This window comes from Thunnus thynnus, chromosome 15 (genome assembly GCF_963924715.1).
Source record: "Thunnus thynnus chromosome 15, fThuThy2.1, whole genome shotgun sequence".
Classification (NCBI taxonomy): Eukaryota; Metazoa; Chordata; class Actinopteri; order Scombriformes; family Scombridae; genus Thunnus; species Thunnus thynnus.
Window position 1 is genome coordinate 19,864,843 of NC_089531.1, and position 19,250 is coordinate 19,884,092.

The 19,250-nt window shown below is 40.6% G+C and overlaps 1 protein-coding gene across 9 annotated transcripts in view; it reads left to right on the forward strand.

Moving 5' to 3' along the window:
- The window catches only part of dync1i1a (dynein cytoplasmic 1 intermediate chain 1a), a 56,827-nt gene that overhangs the window by 13,468 nt on the left and 24,109 nt on the right, over positions 1–19,250 (forward strand). For 6 of the 9 annotated variants that reach the window (XM_067611221.1, XM_067611225.1, XM_067611224.1 and 3 more), the window contains 4 exons: positions 9,550–9,645; positions 11,927–12,098; positions 15,410–15,509; positions 15,654–15,779. In XM_067611221.1, coding sequence (XP_067467322.1) covers positions 9,550–9,645; positions 11,927–12,098; positions 15,410–15,509; positions 15,654–15,779 — 494 coding nt within the window. The remainder of the gene's footprint in view (positions 1–9,549; positions 9,646–11,926; positions 12,099–15,409; positions 15,510–15,653; positions 15,780–19,250) is intronic. The other 3 variants (XM_067611223.1, XM_067611226.1, XM_067611230.1) reach the window with 1 other exon arrangement.

Sequence of the window (19,250 nt, forward strand, 5' to 3'; positions counted from 1 at the left end):
ACGGGTCTGAGAACATAATATTGTGTGTGTTGATATTGTGAGTAGGACAATTTAGTCAGGTGTGCTCAACTCAATTTAGTATTTGCAATAGCCATCTCTAACATGTAGGGTTATATAAACCACTTCATCACTCTATTTTATTATTGGCTGTCTTATAATTGCACACATGTAAAGTAATGCTTGTGCAGTGGAAGAATTTATTTTTAGCTGATGTTTTGTCCAGTTTCTCCTCCAAGACATCATCAGGACGGAAAGTATTATTGTGTCAGGTGGGACGCCGAGTCTGATACCGTACCCAACACTCACAGCTCTGAAGTTGAGGTCCTTTAAGTTCTCTCAGCCAATTTATCTTGTGTCTGTCTGGCTTTTTTCTACAATCCAGTGAAGCAACGATGTATTCAAATAAAAACAGAGAATGTAACACGCTCCCAGTCTATATGAAACCGACATGACTGAGGGGTTTGTGGGCAGTTTTCAAGGTTCTGGAGGGAGGAATGTGGTTGCACGAGTGTGTGTTTTGCATGGTTAGGTACTTATGTGTTCCTGCGTGCATCTGTGTATGTGCGTATATATGTGTACGCAGCCACATATGGAAGTGCTTGTCTCATACATTGTTGTTGTTCCAGCCAGGCGGCTACAACAGACTGAACAGACCAGAGGGTGTGCGTGTGTGTGTGTATGTGTGTGTGTTTTTTTTAAAAAGGCAAAATTCATGTAAAGAATAACCACACTGAGTGCACCCAAAGGACCCTGAACAAAATGTACGGTTTTACTTTAAAGAACTACTCCAAAGTAAAACTGAAAGTACATCTAAAACATATATGTTTGGTGACATAAACCCTCGCACTTTAGATCAGAGTCGTACTTTGTTTTTATGATCTCTGCTAGTCTTTTCCCTGCAGACGCACATAATCGGCCGACGCTTCTCACTTTCTCTCTTCATAAAACAGCTCTTGAGTTTGGCTTTCATCGTCATCGCCCTCGAAAGGGGCGCAGCCTTCACTCCTGTTTCACTCCCAAAATTGATGCAGGGTCCCAAGTGGTCTCTGTCAAAATGGCCGTGGCTGTCAAAACCCAAAGAAACTCTTGATATTAGAGAAAAATAATGTCTTTCACAGTGCGTAAGGTATTCCAAGTGAGTCACAGATGATTGCAATTTTCCCCTGTGACCACCGTATAATAAGGTACATGAACCCCTTCTTCATCTCCCTCTCTCTCGTTTTCTCTCTTTCTTTGGCAAAATGGCCATCATCCAAAATAATATTTGCCATCTGATGAGTGCCTGAGATGAGTAGGAATACAGTTTCACATGTTTTCTCTTTTCAACTGTTTTCTTTTTTCCCCCTTTTCCCTTGTATTTTGTTGAACTTGACTTTTTGACATGACCCCCCCGCCCCCCCTCTCTCCTCCCGTTGCATTTTTTATTCATGTGTAAAGCAACAGTGGGTCTTGAACGTTTGCCTGGGTGGTCTCCCTTGTACTATGAGATCCCTTCGACTCTCCAGGGGTTTTCATTTGAGAGGGTAGCGGTTCACTGCCACAGCTAGCCTGCAGCTTTTAGCCCTGCTTCAGTTAGTTGTTTCAGTTTGATGTTTATTAACCCTTCGTATGTCAAGTTTGTGTCTTTATTTTTATACTTACTTATTATACTTATTTTTATACTCACTGTTTATACTTTCTGTTGAAAAAAAATACGCTAAGTTGAGCCAGACAATAACAAATCCTCCCAAATTATTTGTAAAGTAAAAATGAGTATTTACTTACAAGCAAGGTTGAAATTACACTATAAAAATTCTCTTTCAATTCGAGCCAACCGTGGAAGCTGCTTTAAAATCAACTGTTCTAGCTCCACTGATTCAGACCTTAAATTTCCAGGTCATTATAACAGTTTATAGCTTGACAGTTGAGAAATTTGATAACCATGCTGGGTTTTTCTGTTTGGCTGCGGTGTGGCATGCTATTCTGCAACTCTCCAGCAGGGAGCACTCTTGGCACATACAGTACACTAAACTCTCACCAAAAAAAAAAAAATTGTCAAAGATTTGTATTAGAAATGAGTATCAGATGAAATTGAATTATGGTATTTACAGTTAATCTCAAACATGAGTTGACTCTCAAATCTTAACAAAAATCCACTGGATTGATGGGTAATGCTTTCTATGCAAGGTATTGAGCTAATTTTCCTAAGATTATTTATGTATTTATTTCACAGTGTTGCTGAGTACCGTGAATATGGTTTCTTAACTATTTTAGTATATATCCCAGTAGGATTGAACCACCGTTGATGCCTTGTAACAGGGCCTATAAAAACAGTTTGTCCCATCTGTCCGTCTGTCCCTCATTAAAACAAAATGAAACACCATCGTTATCCAAGTGGCAAACACAGACCACCAGTCACCATGAGCCACACACACGCAGATGCAAACAGCTCTGTTTCTGAGTGACACAAATCCCTGCTCAGATGACGCGTTGAAAACAGAGTTGATGCCACAGTGATTTTATGTAAGACCTTTTCTTTCTGTCTCTCTCTTTTCGCTCTCTCTCTCTTTCTCTCTGACTGGGTTTTTGACAGTTTGGAAAGTTTGAAGTCATGGGTTTTAATCAGGGCCCTGCGGCCGGACTCAGAGCATGGCGTGGCATGATGGCTCAGTTTAAAGATGTGGGTCTGGGTCGGGGCCAAGCCTGGGTGGCACTGCAAGAAAGAAAGGAGGGTGAGACATAGAGAGAAAGATAGAAAGAGAGAATCTACTCAGACTGCGCCCACAGCACACAGCAGAGTTGGCCGCAGACCCCCAAAGGCCTGAATGGGCTGCATTAATGAAAGCTGATTATGTGTGGGCATGCACGTGTGCATACGGTGTAGACTCGGGTGTACACAAACTTGAACACACGCACATTTACACAATGTTTGATCAGTGTGGGTAAGTGTGTCGAAGAGATGAATTAATCTAAATCATCCTGCAGGTTTTAGCCTCAGCAGTTTTACATCAGGTCCTGCTGCTAATGTGTGTGTATGTAGGGAATACTTTTACCCCTACTGTGGCAATCATGACTTGATGAACACTGATGAATTTTAAGCATTATTATCTATTAAAACAAATGAAAAGGCAAAAAAAACCCCACCAAGAATAGAATTAAGAAACTTAAATTAAAGTATTCTCAGTACCTGATGTTTGATAATTACTTAACTAAAATCCTGAGTCACTCTGTGGGAAATAAATATTTTACAAGCGATTATTAAACTTTTGACCGACTTCGTAGGAGGCTCAAGTGATGTTGTGCCCCTGGAAAACGATTTTCTTTGGAAGAGGTTGTGTCTGCCTTAACCATCTACAGATCAGTAAGATTCTTGAGCAGGTTGGACTGCCCTCTCACCTCTCAGAAAAAGATCTGTTCGACTTTACTGCATGGCTGGCTCTAACCCATCAATTTGCTGTCCAACCTGGTTGGCACTTGTTGCCCCTAAAATATTAGCAGCGCTTCTCTTCGCTCAAAGACAGAGTTTGTATTTGAGGCCAGGTAAGGCTAGGCAGATATTTCAATATTGTCGATTGGCAGAGGAATTGTGTAGTGATGATACGTTGTTGTCATCACTTTATTCTGTAAATTTCAGCTGTTACAGTTAGTATTTCTGTACAAGCTGGGATTAAAAAATAACAATATTAGGTCTTGTTTTACCTATAAATAGATGTAGAAGTCATGCAACACTGGAGGACAGTTCATTGCTTAAACATCAGTTTGATTGTTTTATATATATATATATATGTATTTATGTATATACTTGCCATATTGTGGTATATATTGATATCACAAAATATCTTTTTTCCAATACTGATTTCAGCTTTATCACCCAGCTATAAATTTAAGTGTATATTAACAAAACCTAGCGATGTGTCTCAGGTTTCCTGCAGTTCAGCAGGATTCTTGTAATTGTGTAGAAGGCTTGCATGACTGGTAGTTTGCAGCATGACTGATGTAACTGTCAAAAGCATGAAAAATAATGTAGAGGAGAGTTTATTTTAATCTCTGGGAGTACGCACCACAAAGATGGACCATGAGTTTGTTCCAGATGGCTGAAAACATCATGTTACAGCTTTCGTGTGCCAAAGCAAGAGAGCCAAGATGTTCAGCTAAATTGTCTACGTTGGGCTGCAATTGTTTTCGTAATTGGTTAATCTGGCGAATATTTTCATGATTAATCAAGTAATTGTTTGGTCTATAAAATGTCAGAAAATAGTAAAAAACAGTAAAAAAATGACTGAAGAGTCTAAGATGACAGATATCTTGTTTTGTCCGACCAACAGTCCAAAACCCAAACATATCAAGTATGACAAAGAAAAGCATGAAATCATCACATTGCAGAAGCTGAAACCAGATGATTTCTGGCATTTTTGCTTAGAAAACGATTAAAACAATTAATGGATTAACAAAATAGTTCTTGATTCATTTTCTGTCAATCATCTAATCAATTAATCAACTAATCATTGCAGCTCCAAGTGTAAGACCCTATAAGGATTGAGAACCACTGTATTTCCAGTGTTCAGAGATGTTGCTCGTTTCCACAGCATCAGCCTATGAATAGGTATTTTGTTAAAAATGCTTATGGTTTTTGCCAAAAATAACATCCATTGTGACAAGTTTCCTTGAGTCATATCAGATCACATTTTATTTATCTCAGGATTACGTCATTTTATGTGTGACTGGTATCATTATTTCAGTTGTATAAAATCAGTGTGGTTATATAAATCTGTTTTGCTACTTGGATTACGAGGATTATATTACTGGAGGTGGGACAAATAAAAATGAGAGAATTCCCCTGATGCCTCAGGTCATATGTAATGTATGCAGGGGTGAAGAGGATGGTGTGTGTGTTGTGTCTCTCTCTGACAATAAGAGTTGTTCTCAGTGAAGTTAATGCTTATGTATGTGTGTCTGTGTGTGTGTGTGTGTCGTGCCAGGGCCACATTAGAGAAGCCTTTCAAGTCGTCTTGGCCTCCTCCTACTCCTCTGCATAGTGCTTGTGTTGTGGTCTGCTCAACAGCCAACCTCCCAGAACCCCTGCGAACTATGTGTATGTATGTGTGTGTGCCCATATGAGTGTGTATATGATGTTGGAGGGTTATTTCCAGTGCGTGGGATCCCTTAAAATCCTGCTGGATTTCTCTTTTGTATCCCTCCCACCCGTTTCTGCCGCCTGTTCCTTCTCATATCAGTTTCTCTTTTTCTTTGCGATTAATACAATAGAGATCTATAATAATTATGAATACTGTCAACTTTGATTGTGTGTGAGTCAATTGTGTAGTCACCTCCATACCACCATAATAAGTGTGCGGCTGTGCTCACATAATGTTGTTGATGACAAACTTAGGGCCTGGTCTCATCCTCCCTCTGTGTACACACACACACACACACACGTACACAAAGCTCTTTGATAATTACGCCAATCGCTCCGAGCATGCACTAACACATTTCAGCGATAGCACTTACTACGGATTGGGTTTGGAATAAAAGGTTAGCTAAGGCTTTGATCCTTACCAAACGGAACACATGCTAACACATTACTGCTGTGACACAACATGCCATTGTGCTTTATGTACTAGCTGAAGGGAAGCAGAAGACAGTGTGCAACTTTTATATGCGCTGTCAGTATCTTTAAAACTCTTCTCTCCACAGGCTCGATAGTAGCTGCCTACTGAGAAATAATACAAGATGTTTAGGCTAATGAAACTCTCAGCGGTGTATCAGCTTTCATTAAGACTATGTTTTCTTTATTCCACAAACAGATCAGTTCATTACTCTCAGCTGAACTATTTTACTCTTATGTTAGTCCATAAAAGCAATAATGATGCATATACAGGCTAAAAATAGCCTCATGCACTGAAAACATTATAATAGTCTTAATACATTAGCTAGTTTGCTAAAAACTTGCTTATTACAAAGCATCTGTCCGAGAGCGATCTATTGGTGGAGAAACAGAAATATTCTACCCACATTTAATTGAAATTTTGATGAGAATGTCGTTTTACCGTTTTTTCCATTCAATGCTAAAAGCATGAAGGAATAGAAAGTTCAAACTACATCACTGTATTCATGACAAAATAGATACATACAAAAATTCTGTTCTCTGCCAGCTAACTTTTCACTGCAACTAGCTAGACTGCAGGATGAAATCAATATTACAATAATAATTCATAGATTTTTCAATCATTTACACAATATGGCAAATTTATGCTAAATCCCATAGACGATACTTACGACAACATGGATGAGAAGTCCTAGAGGAGCTCTGAATCATAGTAAGATTATATCTACAGTTCTGTGGCAGCTGAGCAAACTCTGGAAGGGTTTAACTCTGGTCAAAAGCTCCAGAAAAAGCCAGACCTTGAGTTGAGATTGTTTTGTTAAGATAGAAAATAATCAAACCGATATTCAGTACAATGAACTGTGTTCCACCGTTACATATTATATCAGGAAAAAATGTCCACAGCTTGCTTGGATTCATCAATTTCGATAACAGAATTTTGTGCGACAGTAAGATGTTTTGTGATGTAACAACTCAACTGAAGGTTGATATACTATAACATTGAACTACTGCCCAGCCCTAACTGGCACCAGTGTTGGCCATAATTTGAACAAAGAGCCTGACAGAGCATATGAAACTATCCCTTAGAATTGGCCTGTGTTGTTACTTCTAAGCTTGTGTGTAGTATGTAATATTTCCAAGTAACTTCACACACACACATGCCCCTTGTGTGTGTGTGTGTGTGTGTGTGTGTGCATATGCATTTACAAACACTTTTACACATTTGTGTGTGTGCGTATGTACTTGTGTTTGTATCTCCACGCTACGAATCTGTGTGTCTACATACCTGCTGGGCTGTGCTGAATTGACTGGGCCCGGTCAGCTTGAGTAAGCAGCCAGGGGAAGATTGAAGCAGCCAGATGCGGCGGCCCCGGGCTACCGAGGATATCATTACCCCGAGTGTGTAGCCGGCCAAAACGGGAGCCCCCAAGCGGAGTTTCATCAAGGTGGACCCCCGTCTGCGACGAGGGGGAGGATACCAGTTAACCTGTTGTCCTGCAGTGAGGAGCGGTATTAAGCAGCAGGTGGAAAGAGAAAGCATCCTGTGACTGGAATGAGGTGGAAACAAGAAAGCGTGCAGATACTTACGGGGTAGCAGGCAGACACACTCAAACTGTGGTAGATTGTCTCTTTTGATATCCCTTCCCTGCTTCTTTTCCAACTTAGCAGGAAACCCTGTAGTGCCTCTGTGTGTCTTTGCATGTGCATTTTACATAAAGTTTTATATTATCATTTCATAACCCATGAGTCCTACTTTCCAGTATCTTTTACCGCAACATAGCTTTTGCTTTACTGTAAGCACACATAGAAATATATCTCTGAAAATTTCCATGCAAAGGAAATAGCCGGGATATTTTTGGTGCGGGACTGTGACAGAACAACTTGATGCATGGTCGCTGGCAACGACATCAGCAATATCTTCATACGGGAATTGGACCGTCTCCCCTCAGTGAGGTAACCCATAGGCCATGAATCACGCTGCCTTGCTCCAGAGTCCTGTGGTCCTGGGGGTTGACAGTTTGACCGCTCCTCAATGTGGTCTCTCTCCTCTCCTGACGCTCCTCCCATCTCCATCACCACACATTCCAACCACCGGACCGGTCACGCAAGGTCAAGAAAATAGACAGAATAGAGTAGAACAGGATAAAATAGAAGTTACTACACTGGGATGGTTAGCAGGGCCCGTTTGCTGTTTCACATCCCACATTTGCAGATTAGTCACCACAGTTTGTGGAGGGGAAAAATGACTGATGCACGGCCAAAAAAAAACACACAAAAAAACCCCAAAACATAGAGAATTACAGCTTTAAAAACTGTACTTTTTGAAAGCAATATTCCGGTGCGTTTCTCTTTGCAGCTTGTCTGTTTTGGCAGCTCAGAAACGGAGCTAGTCTGGCAGCCTGCCTGTCTAGTCCTCTCTGGTCTCTCCTCCATACTGGTGGGTCACTGGTGTTTGGATCACTACAGCTGGCTGTTAACCACCGACTTGGACCAGAACTCCACTGCCATGTGTTTGATTTAGCTTAGTCATTTATTATATACACACAGTATGAAAATTAAAGTCGTATATCAAAAAACATTTCCTTGGAAGCAAAAAAGAAAAGAAAACACAAAGACGAGGATAAGAGAGGGACGTACTGGGAAGCCTGAAATAATGAATAAAACAGGGCCAGAAATTATTGTAATGCATGATAATAATAATATCAGCATTTCAGTGACCTAGTCCACCAATTAGAATTGTATTTGTAGCTTTTAACAGAGACCAGCAGCGAGTTCATCAGCAGCTTAGGCAAGTCCAAGTGATAAATGGACAGTTCATCTGGTGCAAGAGCGACCCTTGAGCGAGTGGTTTTAACAGTGCCCCAGGCCATACTCCAGCTGTGTTAAACACACCCTGACGTGTATGTGTGTGTGTGTGTGTGTGAGTGAGAGAGAGAGAGAGAGACATGACACGTTTAAGAGTGTGATGTAGTCACTTCCTCCCACTGGACTGAGCGACTGTTGTCAGCTTGACCCTGCACCAGTTAACCCCTCGCCACCCCTGGCACTGTGGGTGAGGGCCCCGGGTGTGCGCGTTTGAAAGTGAGAGAAAGACTGATTGTATGTGTGTGCGCAGCGTGTGTGTTGGCAGACCACAGGTGTCTGGTCGCGGTGTTAAGAGGTCTTCAGAGAGGCCCCCGTCTCTCAGCATCTGTTTCAGAGGGAGGGAACGGCAGAAAAGAGGAGGAGAGGTTGGCGAGGGTTACCAACACATACCCCGAGGGGTGTGGAGGGGTTTTTGGGGGGCAGTAGCTGACAAGCAGGTGCCTATGTTGATAGTAACCCTTCATACTTGAACCCCACCTCCATCCAAACACACACGCCGCACACACTTAACAATAAATCCTGGAGAGTCAGGCATAATTGCAGAGCCTGATTGGAGGGAATCCAAAGGGAATCCCCTTATACACACACACACACCATTGGATCTCTTAGCTCGGGGTCAAAGGTGAGAGAAAGAGAGGAGAACGCACGCAACTCTGACATTTCCTGCTGTCCTGCTGTGTGTTTCTGCATGTGCATGTTACTTACATGCACAATGAGCAATATGTCCACACATGTGGGCCATGTGAACACATGCTTCAGCCACAACACGGAAATGTTTCCTGTTATATTTCTTTTCCTGAGACATATGTACTGAGTACTTAATATACATATACAGCGGTCATGTCAATTCTGCACATTTTTGTGCTTTCTATTTTTTTGTTTTCTGAAAAGAAAATGCAAGTGCGTGTGTTTGTAAATGAAACCCATTTGGACCAACTGTTAGTTAGTCAGGTGTACCAGTGCATGTCTGGGAATGATTATTTTGGTAAGAAGGGGGGGAAGGAGGTACACAGCAGGAGGTCGGGGGAAAATTGGAACAGCTGTTGATTAACATGAGTGCTCTCTTCTTTTTCCTTTTTTTTTTTTTTACTCTCTCTCAGTAGAGGAGGAAGAGGAAGATGAGGAGATGATGGAGGCGAAGCCTGGCCCTGAATCGGAGCAGCAGGACGAAGACGACAACAAGGAAAACAGAGAAGGTACAAGATGGATGCATGAGGGAACAATAAAAACTGTTATGGTCAGGTATTATTATCAGTTTTCTTAATTTTAGTTATTTTCTCTCTGTATAAATTAACTTAATATATGAGGAGGTTCACCCCTCAGTTACCTCAGGCACACAACTTCCCATTCTTCATCCTTCAGTCCTCTTCTTCCTTTGACTTCTAAGATGTTGCTGGTCGAGCTGTCACGAAACACAGTCACTCGCGTGTGACACCCTCTGCCAGCAAGTGGGTGTATCAGATGGAAGGGTTGGGGTAGGTTACGGTTGGGGTTAAGGCGGGTCCAGCATATCAGCTCCATGGCATGTGGGGGTCAGCACTGATTAAAAACCTGTCACTTGACCCCCCGACCAACTTCAAAGCGGAGAGAAATGCAGTGTGTGTGCATGTGTGTGTACTGGGTTCATGTAGTAAATAACAGAGAAAAGGCACAGGCCCTGTGCGGGTTTAAAACACAACACATGATGAACCAACAGATGAGAGATAGATATATTCATATTCACACACACGCACACTCACACACATAACAGTGACCGTACTGTGTGTGACTCAAACACACACATAGACAGATGTACGCACGCATACACACGCACTCATAAACACACAGTCATCCGTCTCCTCTCCATCCTGGCCTATTAGAAGGTCTGGCCTTTGATCTCTGCCACTCAATTCACTGGGTCTTTTCTGACAACTGGTAAGAAATACAAAGGGATGGAGGGGGGATCAAAGTCAAGAGCCAGGGTAAAGGTCGATATATGTGTGTCTGTGCATGCTTGTGCGTGTGTGTGTGTGTGTGTAAAATCGCATGTGTGCTTGGGGACAGTGACTTCAAAAACTGGACGCCTTGCTGTGCAGCCATTACGTTCAAAGGGAGGCGGGTTCGCTCAGAGGGCTTTGTTTTCCTCTTGTTTATGAAGTTCTTACTGTAGTGTTTTATTAGAAAACATGCATTAGGAACTGTTTGTAGTTTATTATGTCCTGGATGTGATTCTGGTTTTGATAGAGATGAAGTGAATGTTAATATGACATCGGAAGCACATGATGTACTCTCACAGGTTTTATAGTTGTAGACATGACAGTACCACATGTGTGTTTGTGAATTTTTATACACATACATATATCTGTTTTATAGAGTAGGATGTCATAATGTCAATTGGAATTAATAGACATTTCTTAGTTTTTGGCTTCTAAACAGTAGTAAAGAGAAAACTTTTTTTTAAAAAGATATTTCAAACCTAAAATATATTTGTATTTTGCTTTTCAGAGTCAAATACTGTTTACATACTGTATATAGGCATATTTCCTAGATTATAAATACCATGCTTAATTGTCACAAATACCCAAAAAACAAAGATATCTTGTATCTTCATTAAATAAGAAATTGAATACATTTTTATGTAATGTTTTAACAAGCTAAAATGGCATTTTTATCCATGATCTGTGGCCACATCATGGATGTGACAGTGGAGCATATAGGTTTTTTCCAGGATAGAGATGCTTGGCAAAAAAAACAAACAAAGCTTAAATATAATACATATTAAAAATTTACAAGAAAAGGGAAAATCAGCAGCTCCCTAGAATGAACAGAATTTACAGAATATTAACTGTGGTATTATTGATTATAAGAAACTTTTTCTAGAAATGAAGTACTAAAATAACCAGAAATATGGGGAACGGGAGAGGTGGGGGTGCAGACGAGTGAAAAGGACTGACGGGGTGGATGTACATGACGGATGGACGTCACTCGGGTGAGACACAGACTGACTGAATAATGATATGACAAATTAGTGTAAAATATTGCTGCAGTGAGGGAAAGATGGTAGAGAGAGATAGGAAGAAGAATATGTTCTTTCTTAACCTATATATTGAGAAGAACGATCTATATTGTAGCCAATAAAAATACGTTGCCAAAAAAAAAGGAAGTGATCAATTAATGAATCAACAGAAAATTAGCTGGCAGCCATTTCAATAATTAGTTAGTTAGTTAGTTAGTTAGTTCCAGCTTCTCAACTGTGAGGATTTGTTGCTTTTCTTTGTCTTATGTGATACTGAATTTAATATCTTTGGGTTTTGGACAGTTCAGACAAAACTAAACATTTTAATACGTCACACTGGGCTTTAGGAAAGTGCGGTGGGCATTTTTACTAACATTTTATAGACCAAAATACTGAATAATGATAGTAATCTTAAGTTGTTGCCTCAAATCGAAGTGTCCCGTTGGTACACTGTGTCTCTGTGTCTATGTTCCTTCCAACAGGCTCATTCCCGGTGCTGCGGGAGCTGACGGAAGAGGAGAGGCAGCAGATTCTTCACTCTTCTGAGTTTCAGAGTTTCTTCGACTGCAGCATCCGAGTGATGGAGAGAGCTCTGGCTGAAGATGGTGACATCTTCTTTGACTACAGTGGGCGAGACCTGGAGGACAAAGAGGGGTGAGCAGGGAAGAGGCGAAAGGGTGATAGGAGGAGGAAGGAAAGAGTCTATGTTTGGATGTGAGAGCACATGCGAGTGTTTACTTGCATGCCTCAAACTAAAAAATGTGTTAAGACTGACTCATGCCCACTGTGTCACTCCAGGGGCCTGGAAGCGCCTTTGTTCTTCAAAATACATTTCTTCCTGCTGATGTCACACTCTCAGAGGGTTAAAAACTCCTATGAACTGACAACCCTAATGCCTGAGAGAGCATTGTCTTGTCATCTGAAGGGTTGCCTCCAAATGGAGGTTATCAAAGTGTTGGTTGAAGTTATAAGAGTCCTAAGTGCAAAGCTGTTTTAGTATACTGCTCTGCTATTATAGAAGAATGCCGCTTTTACCAACTCACTCAACTTTGACCACTGCAGCCACAGAGAAGCATCAAGCCTGTGGTCAAATATAGATTATGTCTAAAACAGGCCATGTCCCAGTGCTTTACTTCAGTCCTCTTCTTTTTTCCATAGACATACTTTTTTTGTAAAAATGTAGTAACATTTTTCACTATCTAGTTTCATTCAGTTCATTTTCACATAGTATTACACACAAAGTGGATTATCTTTTACATATATTGGTGAATTTGATGTGATTAACGCTTAATTATCAATCTTGGACCCAGATCTACAAATTAAGGTGTGGTAACTTTAGCTTTACTGAGTTGACTAGGAGGGTTCAGACAAACAAAAACTGTGCTGGTAGTCCATTTTAGACTCGTTTTAGGGACGTTCAAGTACACCCAAATTTCATGTCAGCACCCCTAAAATAATAATGATTAATAATTATCATTATCATTATTTTCTGACAACATCTGTAGCCCTCTAAGGTTAGAGTTTGTGGACTTGTCTGGGGGCTTAAATGTGTGTAAATTGAACATCAGCACCTCCCTAGTTTTAAACTGAGTGAGTGTGAGATGTAGCTACGTAGTGAATTTAGGATTTCATGGTGCAGAAAAAAACAAGTTGAAATGTTAGCAATAAAATTGCTGAATGTTCTGACAGGGAACGTTGGGTCAAATCGGTCGTTATTACTGTGCAGTTGATTCAATGTATTTGGCCATCACCAAAAAAGCAAAGTAATTTTAACATAAGACTTAGAGATGAAGAGGTTACCAGACACTGACATTGTTTCAGAACGAGCCATGATGTTAACTGCTGGTAGATTCACACGTTAACTTTATTAACAAGCTCACGAACTAGCTAGCCCAGATATTATAAGCTAATGTTAGCTCTCTGGTTTACAGCACAAAGAGGGAGAGAGGAGGATAGAGAAGAAGTGAGAGCAGGATGGAGTTGGCAGACAGAGAGAGAGCAAGAACCAGGTGAGAAAGTGGACAGGTGGTTAATACCACATAGTTATAATGCCAAAGCAGCCAGGTGAAAAGGCGGACAGATAATACCGTTACCGTTGTAAACCAAGTGATGGCTTTGTGGCTCAACATTAAAGTAAGTTTTTTCAGATTTGTTTTTTATTAACAGGTCTAAAATGGTCAGCAGAGAGTAGCTGAACAAATTGACAACTCTTGATTACAGTAACACACACACAGCTGTGTGCACATTGGCAAATCAGTTCAAGTTGCATGAACTTCACTTATAGGTAGCATTTTCCAAGTCTCAGCGCAGACTCTTCATAACATTCTAAACATGGCTTGAACTGTTTCACTGCTACTCCAAGATTGAAGTGGCAGACTATAAACCTGTTCTTCACTTTTGGGATTGGGGTACATGGGTGATGCCCTGTGCTGAGTCTGCACAATAAAGTGAGGGTTTGTATGAAGTCAAAAACTTTAATGTAATTTTTTCAGACCGCGGTACCTTGGGCCATTTGCCACACGGATCTTTGATGAGTTTTCCCCCCATTTTTAAAAAAAAAAGTTATGGTTTCTTTCTTGCCATCTTGCTATATAGGCCATACAGCATTCAGAAAATGTGACTCATGCACTCTTTCACTTATTGCAACCACTGAACTTTTTCAAATTTGCTTTTGGTCTCAGACTTTTATCGCTCAGGTGCACAGATTGGAGGGACATCTGTATTGTATGATGCATCTCATTGCTCGATGATATGGTGGACTGTCCCCATGTGGTTTAGAGACTGAAACAATGTTTTGTACATTTCTCCTCATTCTCCTCATATCTGCTTTGCTATAACTTGATCTTTTACTTACTTTGGAAAGTTCTGGTCATTATGAGTCTTTGCCTCAGGTTTCATTAAGTGACTGAGGGTCCTCTCTAAAACCGGTGTGTGATTGTTCATTCTGAATCATTATTATTATACACTACAATAGACCACCCAACTAATTAGGTTGCTTCTAAAGGTGACATTATGTACCTAATTGAACTGAGGATTGACAAAGTGAAAGGGGTTTAATATTTTTCATTTTCTTAAAAAAATATTTTGTAGTGTTACTTACTAGTAATTCATTAAAAGTGTTATTGTTGGAAATTAAAATATTATATATAGAAATATATTATTGTATTAATTGTTATCCAGTGAAATGAGTGCTTTTGCAAGGCACTGTATATATGTCAGATTCTCATTAGGGGCTGAGCCCCCCTAAAGGTCTGATCCTAGAATCACCCCTGGCTGGTGCGAGTTTCTGACGTGGCCGGATCTAGTTTGACCACAGGGCATTACTGACTCACTAGGTTGAAATGCCAGTCAGATAGCTGTGACCAACTTCCTCCAAAACTAATTCAACATGTTGAATTAGCTAAATGGCTACTGATAAACACTGCCGGACAAACTCCATGCATGACCTAATGACTGTTTACTTGGTGTGTCAAGGCCCTTATAGAGGCCTTTTGTAGATATAAAATAATCTTAATTATTATATCTTAATCTTAATATCTTAATCATTGAGCTCCATTAGTAAATTTGATATAATCCTCTTATTTGTTGACATTAGCTTACCCACCCTAAACCAGATTTGTTTTTCAGTGTTATATATATGTTTTGAGGAAGGTATTGCTCTGGTCTTTATATAATACTTCCCTCATAACCTCATTGTCTTTATATATTTTCACTAAATTAGCATTTCTGATACTGTAAATATCATAGTGTGATATGTAACTCCACTTCCTCCAAGTGTAGTGTCCAGACTGAAGGTAGCAGTGATCACAAATGACCCCTACAGATCAAAGCCAGTTTTTTTTCGCAGCAGGTACCTATTTACATAATAGACAAGTAACTGTTGTGCGACCGGAACAGAACTCACTTGTTTTCAGGTTTTGATCACAAATTAATCTTTGTCTGTTATCTCTCCTGTCTGCGTCCAGAGACCTGGCAGGCGGCTCCAGTCTGTCCTTCAGTAGGCTCTTCTATGACGAACATTGGTCGAAACATCGTGTTATCACCTGTCTTGACTGGTCCCCCCAGGTGAGCCTCGTGTCTTGTCACTGTATTAAAACTATGGCAGGAAGCGTCTCTATTATATGAGTCATATTCATTATGTATCATTATGCGCTCATTAACATCCCTTTCTCCTCCTCCTCCTCCTCTTTTCCTGCCTCTCTCTTGTAGTATCCTGAGTTGCTTGTTGCTTCCTACAACAATAACGAAGATGCTCCCCATGAACCGGATGGCGTCGCCCTAGTGTGGAACATCAAGTTTAAGAAGGCCACACCAGAGTACATTTTTCACTGTCAGGTACTGAGTCCAATATTCTAACCAAACTTCACTCGTAAATCTCAAAATCATGGTCCATGATGGCAGTATGGAAGAAGTTTGGTTTGTGTCTGGCTTAATGAACTGAAGATCAACTACCGCATAACTACATGCTGAAAAAAAGAACCAAACATGAATCTCCCTTGTATGCTTCTCAGAAGTCCTTTACTTTAGCTTGTTTTCTCTCTTTTACACTGTAATGACAAAACCTTCATGACTGAAAAATTAAGAATGAGGCAAAGGGAAATGAAGGGCAGCTCCATAAGCATTCATTTGACCCTCTAGATTGGATTATAGCTGACACTACCACTGGAGACCATTTTTAATAGAAGAAACTGAGGTTATGCTGGGAAAGAAACTCATTGACGGGTGTGATGCTAATAGCAAATGACATTGAGAAAACGGTAGAAGGCGAGAGAGAGAGGAGGGATTGGGTGTGGGGGGCTTCACATCTCCCAGGAGACAGGCCAGGCCATATAGAGACGTCTTGGTAGTAAAATGATGTGGCCTACCACTTCCTAATCCAACGCCGCCACATGTGTGTGTTGGCCCACCCACATTGATGCTGTGTCTAACGTCAGCAGTGTTGTGTTTCCCAATAATTGCCATCAACCTCATACACATCACTGCAAATACAGAAATACACCTGTAATAGTATTGAAGTCACTGCTTAGAAATGAACGCAGACACATTCAAGCTTCATTCAAACAAGGAAAATGCATTTTTTGTCTTTTTTAAACACATATTCCTGCAGACCGCACGCTGGGTGCAAATATTTCTGTATGAAGCTTGCCATATAAGTCTAGTTCCACTCACCATTCTTTCACCACACCATAATTTATGCTGCTGCTGAAATCCATGTGGTCTTATGGATAGATTACAGCTATGCATCTTGTAGTTATAGGATTCAGTAGTTTTTCCATGCGGTTCTCTAATGAAATATGTATAGTACATCTGACTTTATTAACAGTGTGTCTTCCTTGCATGCTGAACTGTGAATTGTCGGTGTTTTACTAGGATATTTGTGTAAGGGTTAGACTCAGGGTTAGGCTCAGTGTGTCAAACAGGGGCAATCAACTGCAAATTTGTACAACAAAGGAGAACTGTATGAAAATATGATCACAGGAACTCATTGGAAACTGTCTGCACTGAAAAGTTGAGCAATTTCAGTCTTTAACATAAAGAGGCATTGTAACTGTAGTTTGCTTTTGATTCTCCAACACATACAAACCACTTATACAAACACAGCCGACTCACTCACATACGAAAAATTGTTTTAAGTGAGTGTTTACTGGAAAGATGTGCGCTAGATGAAGTGATATCAGATGGAGTAAAGACAGAAGAAAGTCAGAGAGAACAGAAACTCCCAAGTGCCTCATTTTCCTACCACCCCATGTTAGTCAGTAAGTTGGTGTGGCCTGGGGCTGTGCCACGCTCTTTCATGAGGGGGAGAAAAAAAAAAGTGAATGACCGAAAAACAGAGAACACAGAGAGACAGAAAAGAAATATCGAGTAGGGACTCAGGAATGAAGTGCTGATATAAAGAGTAGAGGATAAAATGGGAGATAACAGAGAAAAAAAGAGGAGGTTTCCAAGTCATTTGGCATCATCTCTCACTCCTCCTGTCGCTGTTGGATTTGGATGAAAGGTACACAGGAGTGGTTAGAGGAGGAGAGAAGTGCTCTCTTTCTCTCGGCAGGGCCTTTTGCGAAAACAGAGTCGTGGCTCTCTAGTTAGCCGCGGATCAGATGGCTCTTAATGTGCGAGCATGTTCTGCCATTTAACCCCCCGAAACCACAGGGCCCTGGTGCCTCTTGCCCTCTCTTTCTCTACTTTCTCCCCTGTTTCTGTTCACCTTCAACCTCCCCCCTCTCAAGCAGAGAAAGCCGCTCATGTGCTTTCCCCTTGCATCTCCAATCAAACGCACCCATTGTTTATTGTACACATAAAGTACACGTATATGTGGGTTTGCTCGGTAGGCCCCAGGAGACGGTTTAGCAGCGTTTGAGCCATTTGTGTTTTTCCAGACTTGCCTACAGAAGCAGCTTTCATCTGGTGGATGGATAGGTAGATGACTATAAAACTGAATGTGTGTATGTGGTGAGTATTAAGGGGGATGCAGATACAAAAGAATGACAGTGCTGGGTTGGTATTGGAGGGTTGGGGTTTGTGGTTGAGGTCTGGTTCAGCGGGGGCTTTATTGTATGAGGCTATGGCTTACAGAAGGTTTCATGTTTCAGATGGGGTTTTGGTGAGGTCAGGCTTCTATATTTCTTGTCGGGCTGTGCAGTTTAGTGAATGGGCAAAAATATGCAAAAACTGTCCTTTTTAATAACATGTAGCCTAATAATCAGTATTAAAATGTATTTTGATAAAACAAGGGAATTTTTTCTGTTAGTTTGAGATAATATCAGTTGTTTTCAGCTTAGTTTTTTGTCTCAAGACTTTTTAGTTGCAGTATTTTGAAACAAAATAGAATACTGACTGATTACTCTACTGTTATAAGTATCTTGTTTGTTTGCATTAGACAGTTTTTTACTTTGCAGTGATATTATCGGGGTTTCTGTCCTAGAAGTGCTGGTTTTGTGTAATCTAAGTCATATAAAAGCTGGTGTTTTCTGGGAGGAGTCTCAATGTATCTGACTTTAAGTGGTGCAATATTAGGATCGCGCACAAACATTTTTGGCAATGTGCAACAGTGTTGTAATATTACACTATACTGCAGTACTTCCTGACATAGGTCCTGGAACAAATGTTGTTCCCATGTGGACTAAACAGATGTGACAGAAAGATATGCATTCACTCTTCCATTCCTCTGTCCTCTTCCTGCTCTGATTTTACTTTTCCTCCCTTTTTCAACTCTCCTTTATTGTTCACAGGAACACTGTAGTCCTGAGGCTTGCACATGTTACTAAAATGTAATTAGTTTAAGGTGCAATGACATTGAGCTTCACTGGATGTCAGCAAACAACTATTTGCAATGTAAGGATATAGTGGAGTAATGGCGACCTGAGCAGTGAATGAAGTCATACTTCATGTGTGTGTTGTTATCTGAGCTTCTCTGTTCTTTGTTGCATGTTAGTGCACGTGAGTCCCTCCGTGTCCTCAGTGTCCTCCACATCCATTTCCAAGATGGCTGCCACGTCACAAACTTTCTCAAATTACAGCTAGACAATACACTAAAATATGTTTCTGAAAACATTTGAGGTGAGAAATAGGCAATGCAGTAACAGAATCTTGATCCATATTTGATCAGCACTGACTAGTTTGACAGTTTGATCGGAGTTTCGTGAGTTGTCGGCTTTGTTTTTTTCTTTTTTCCAACTTTACCGAGTAAACGACACACGTTTGCTTTGGTCTGAGTTGTTGGTGCTCTAATGCAGTATCTAGTGGCTGAATGTCCTGTATTGCAACTTTAATGAAATTTTTGTCTCTGAATAAAAAGTAAAGTAC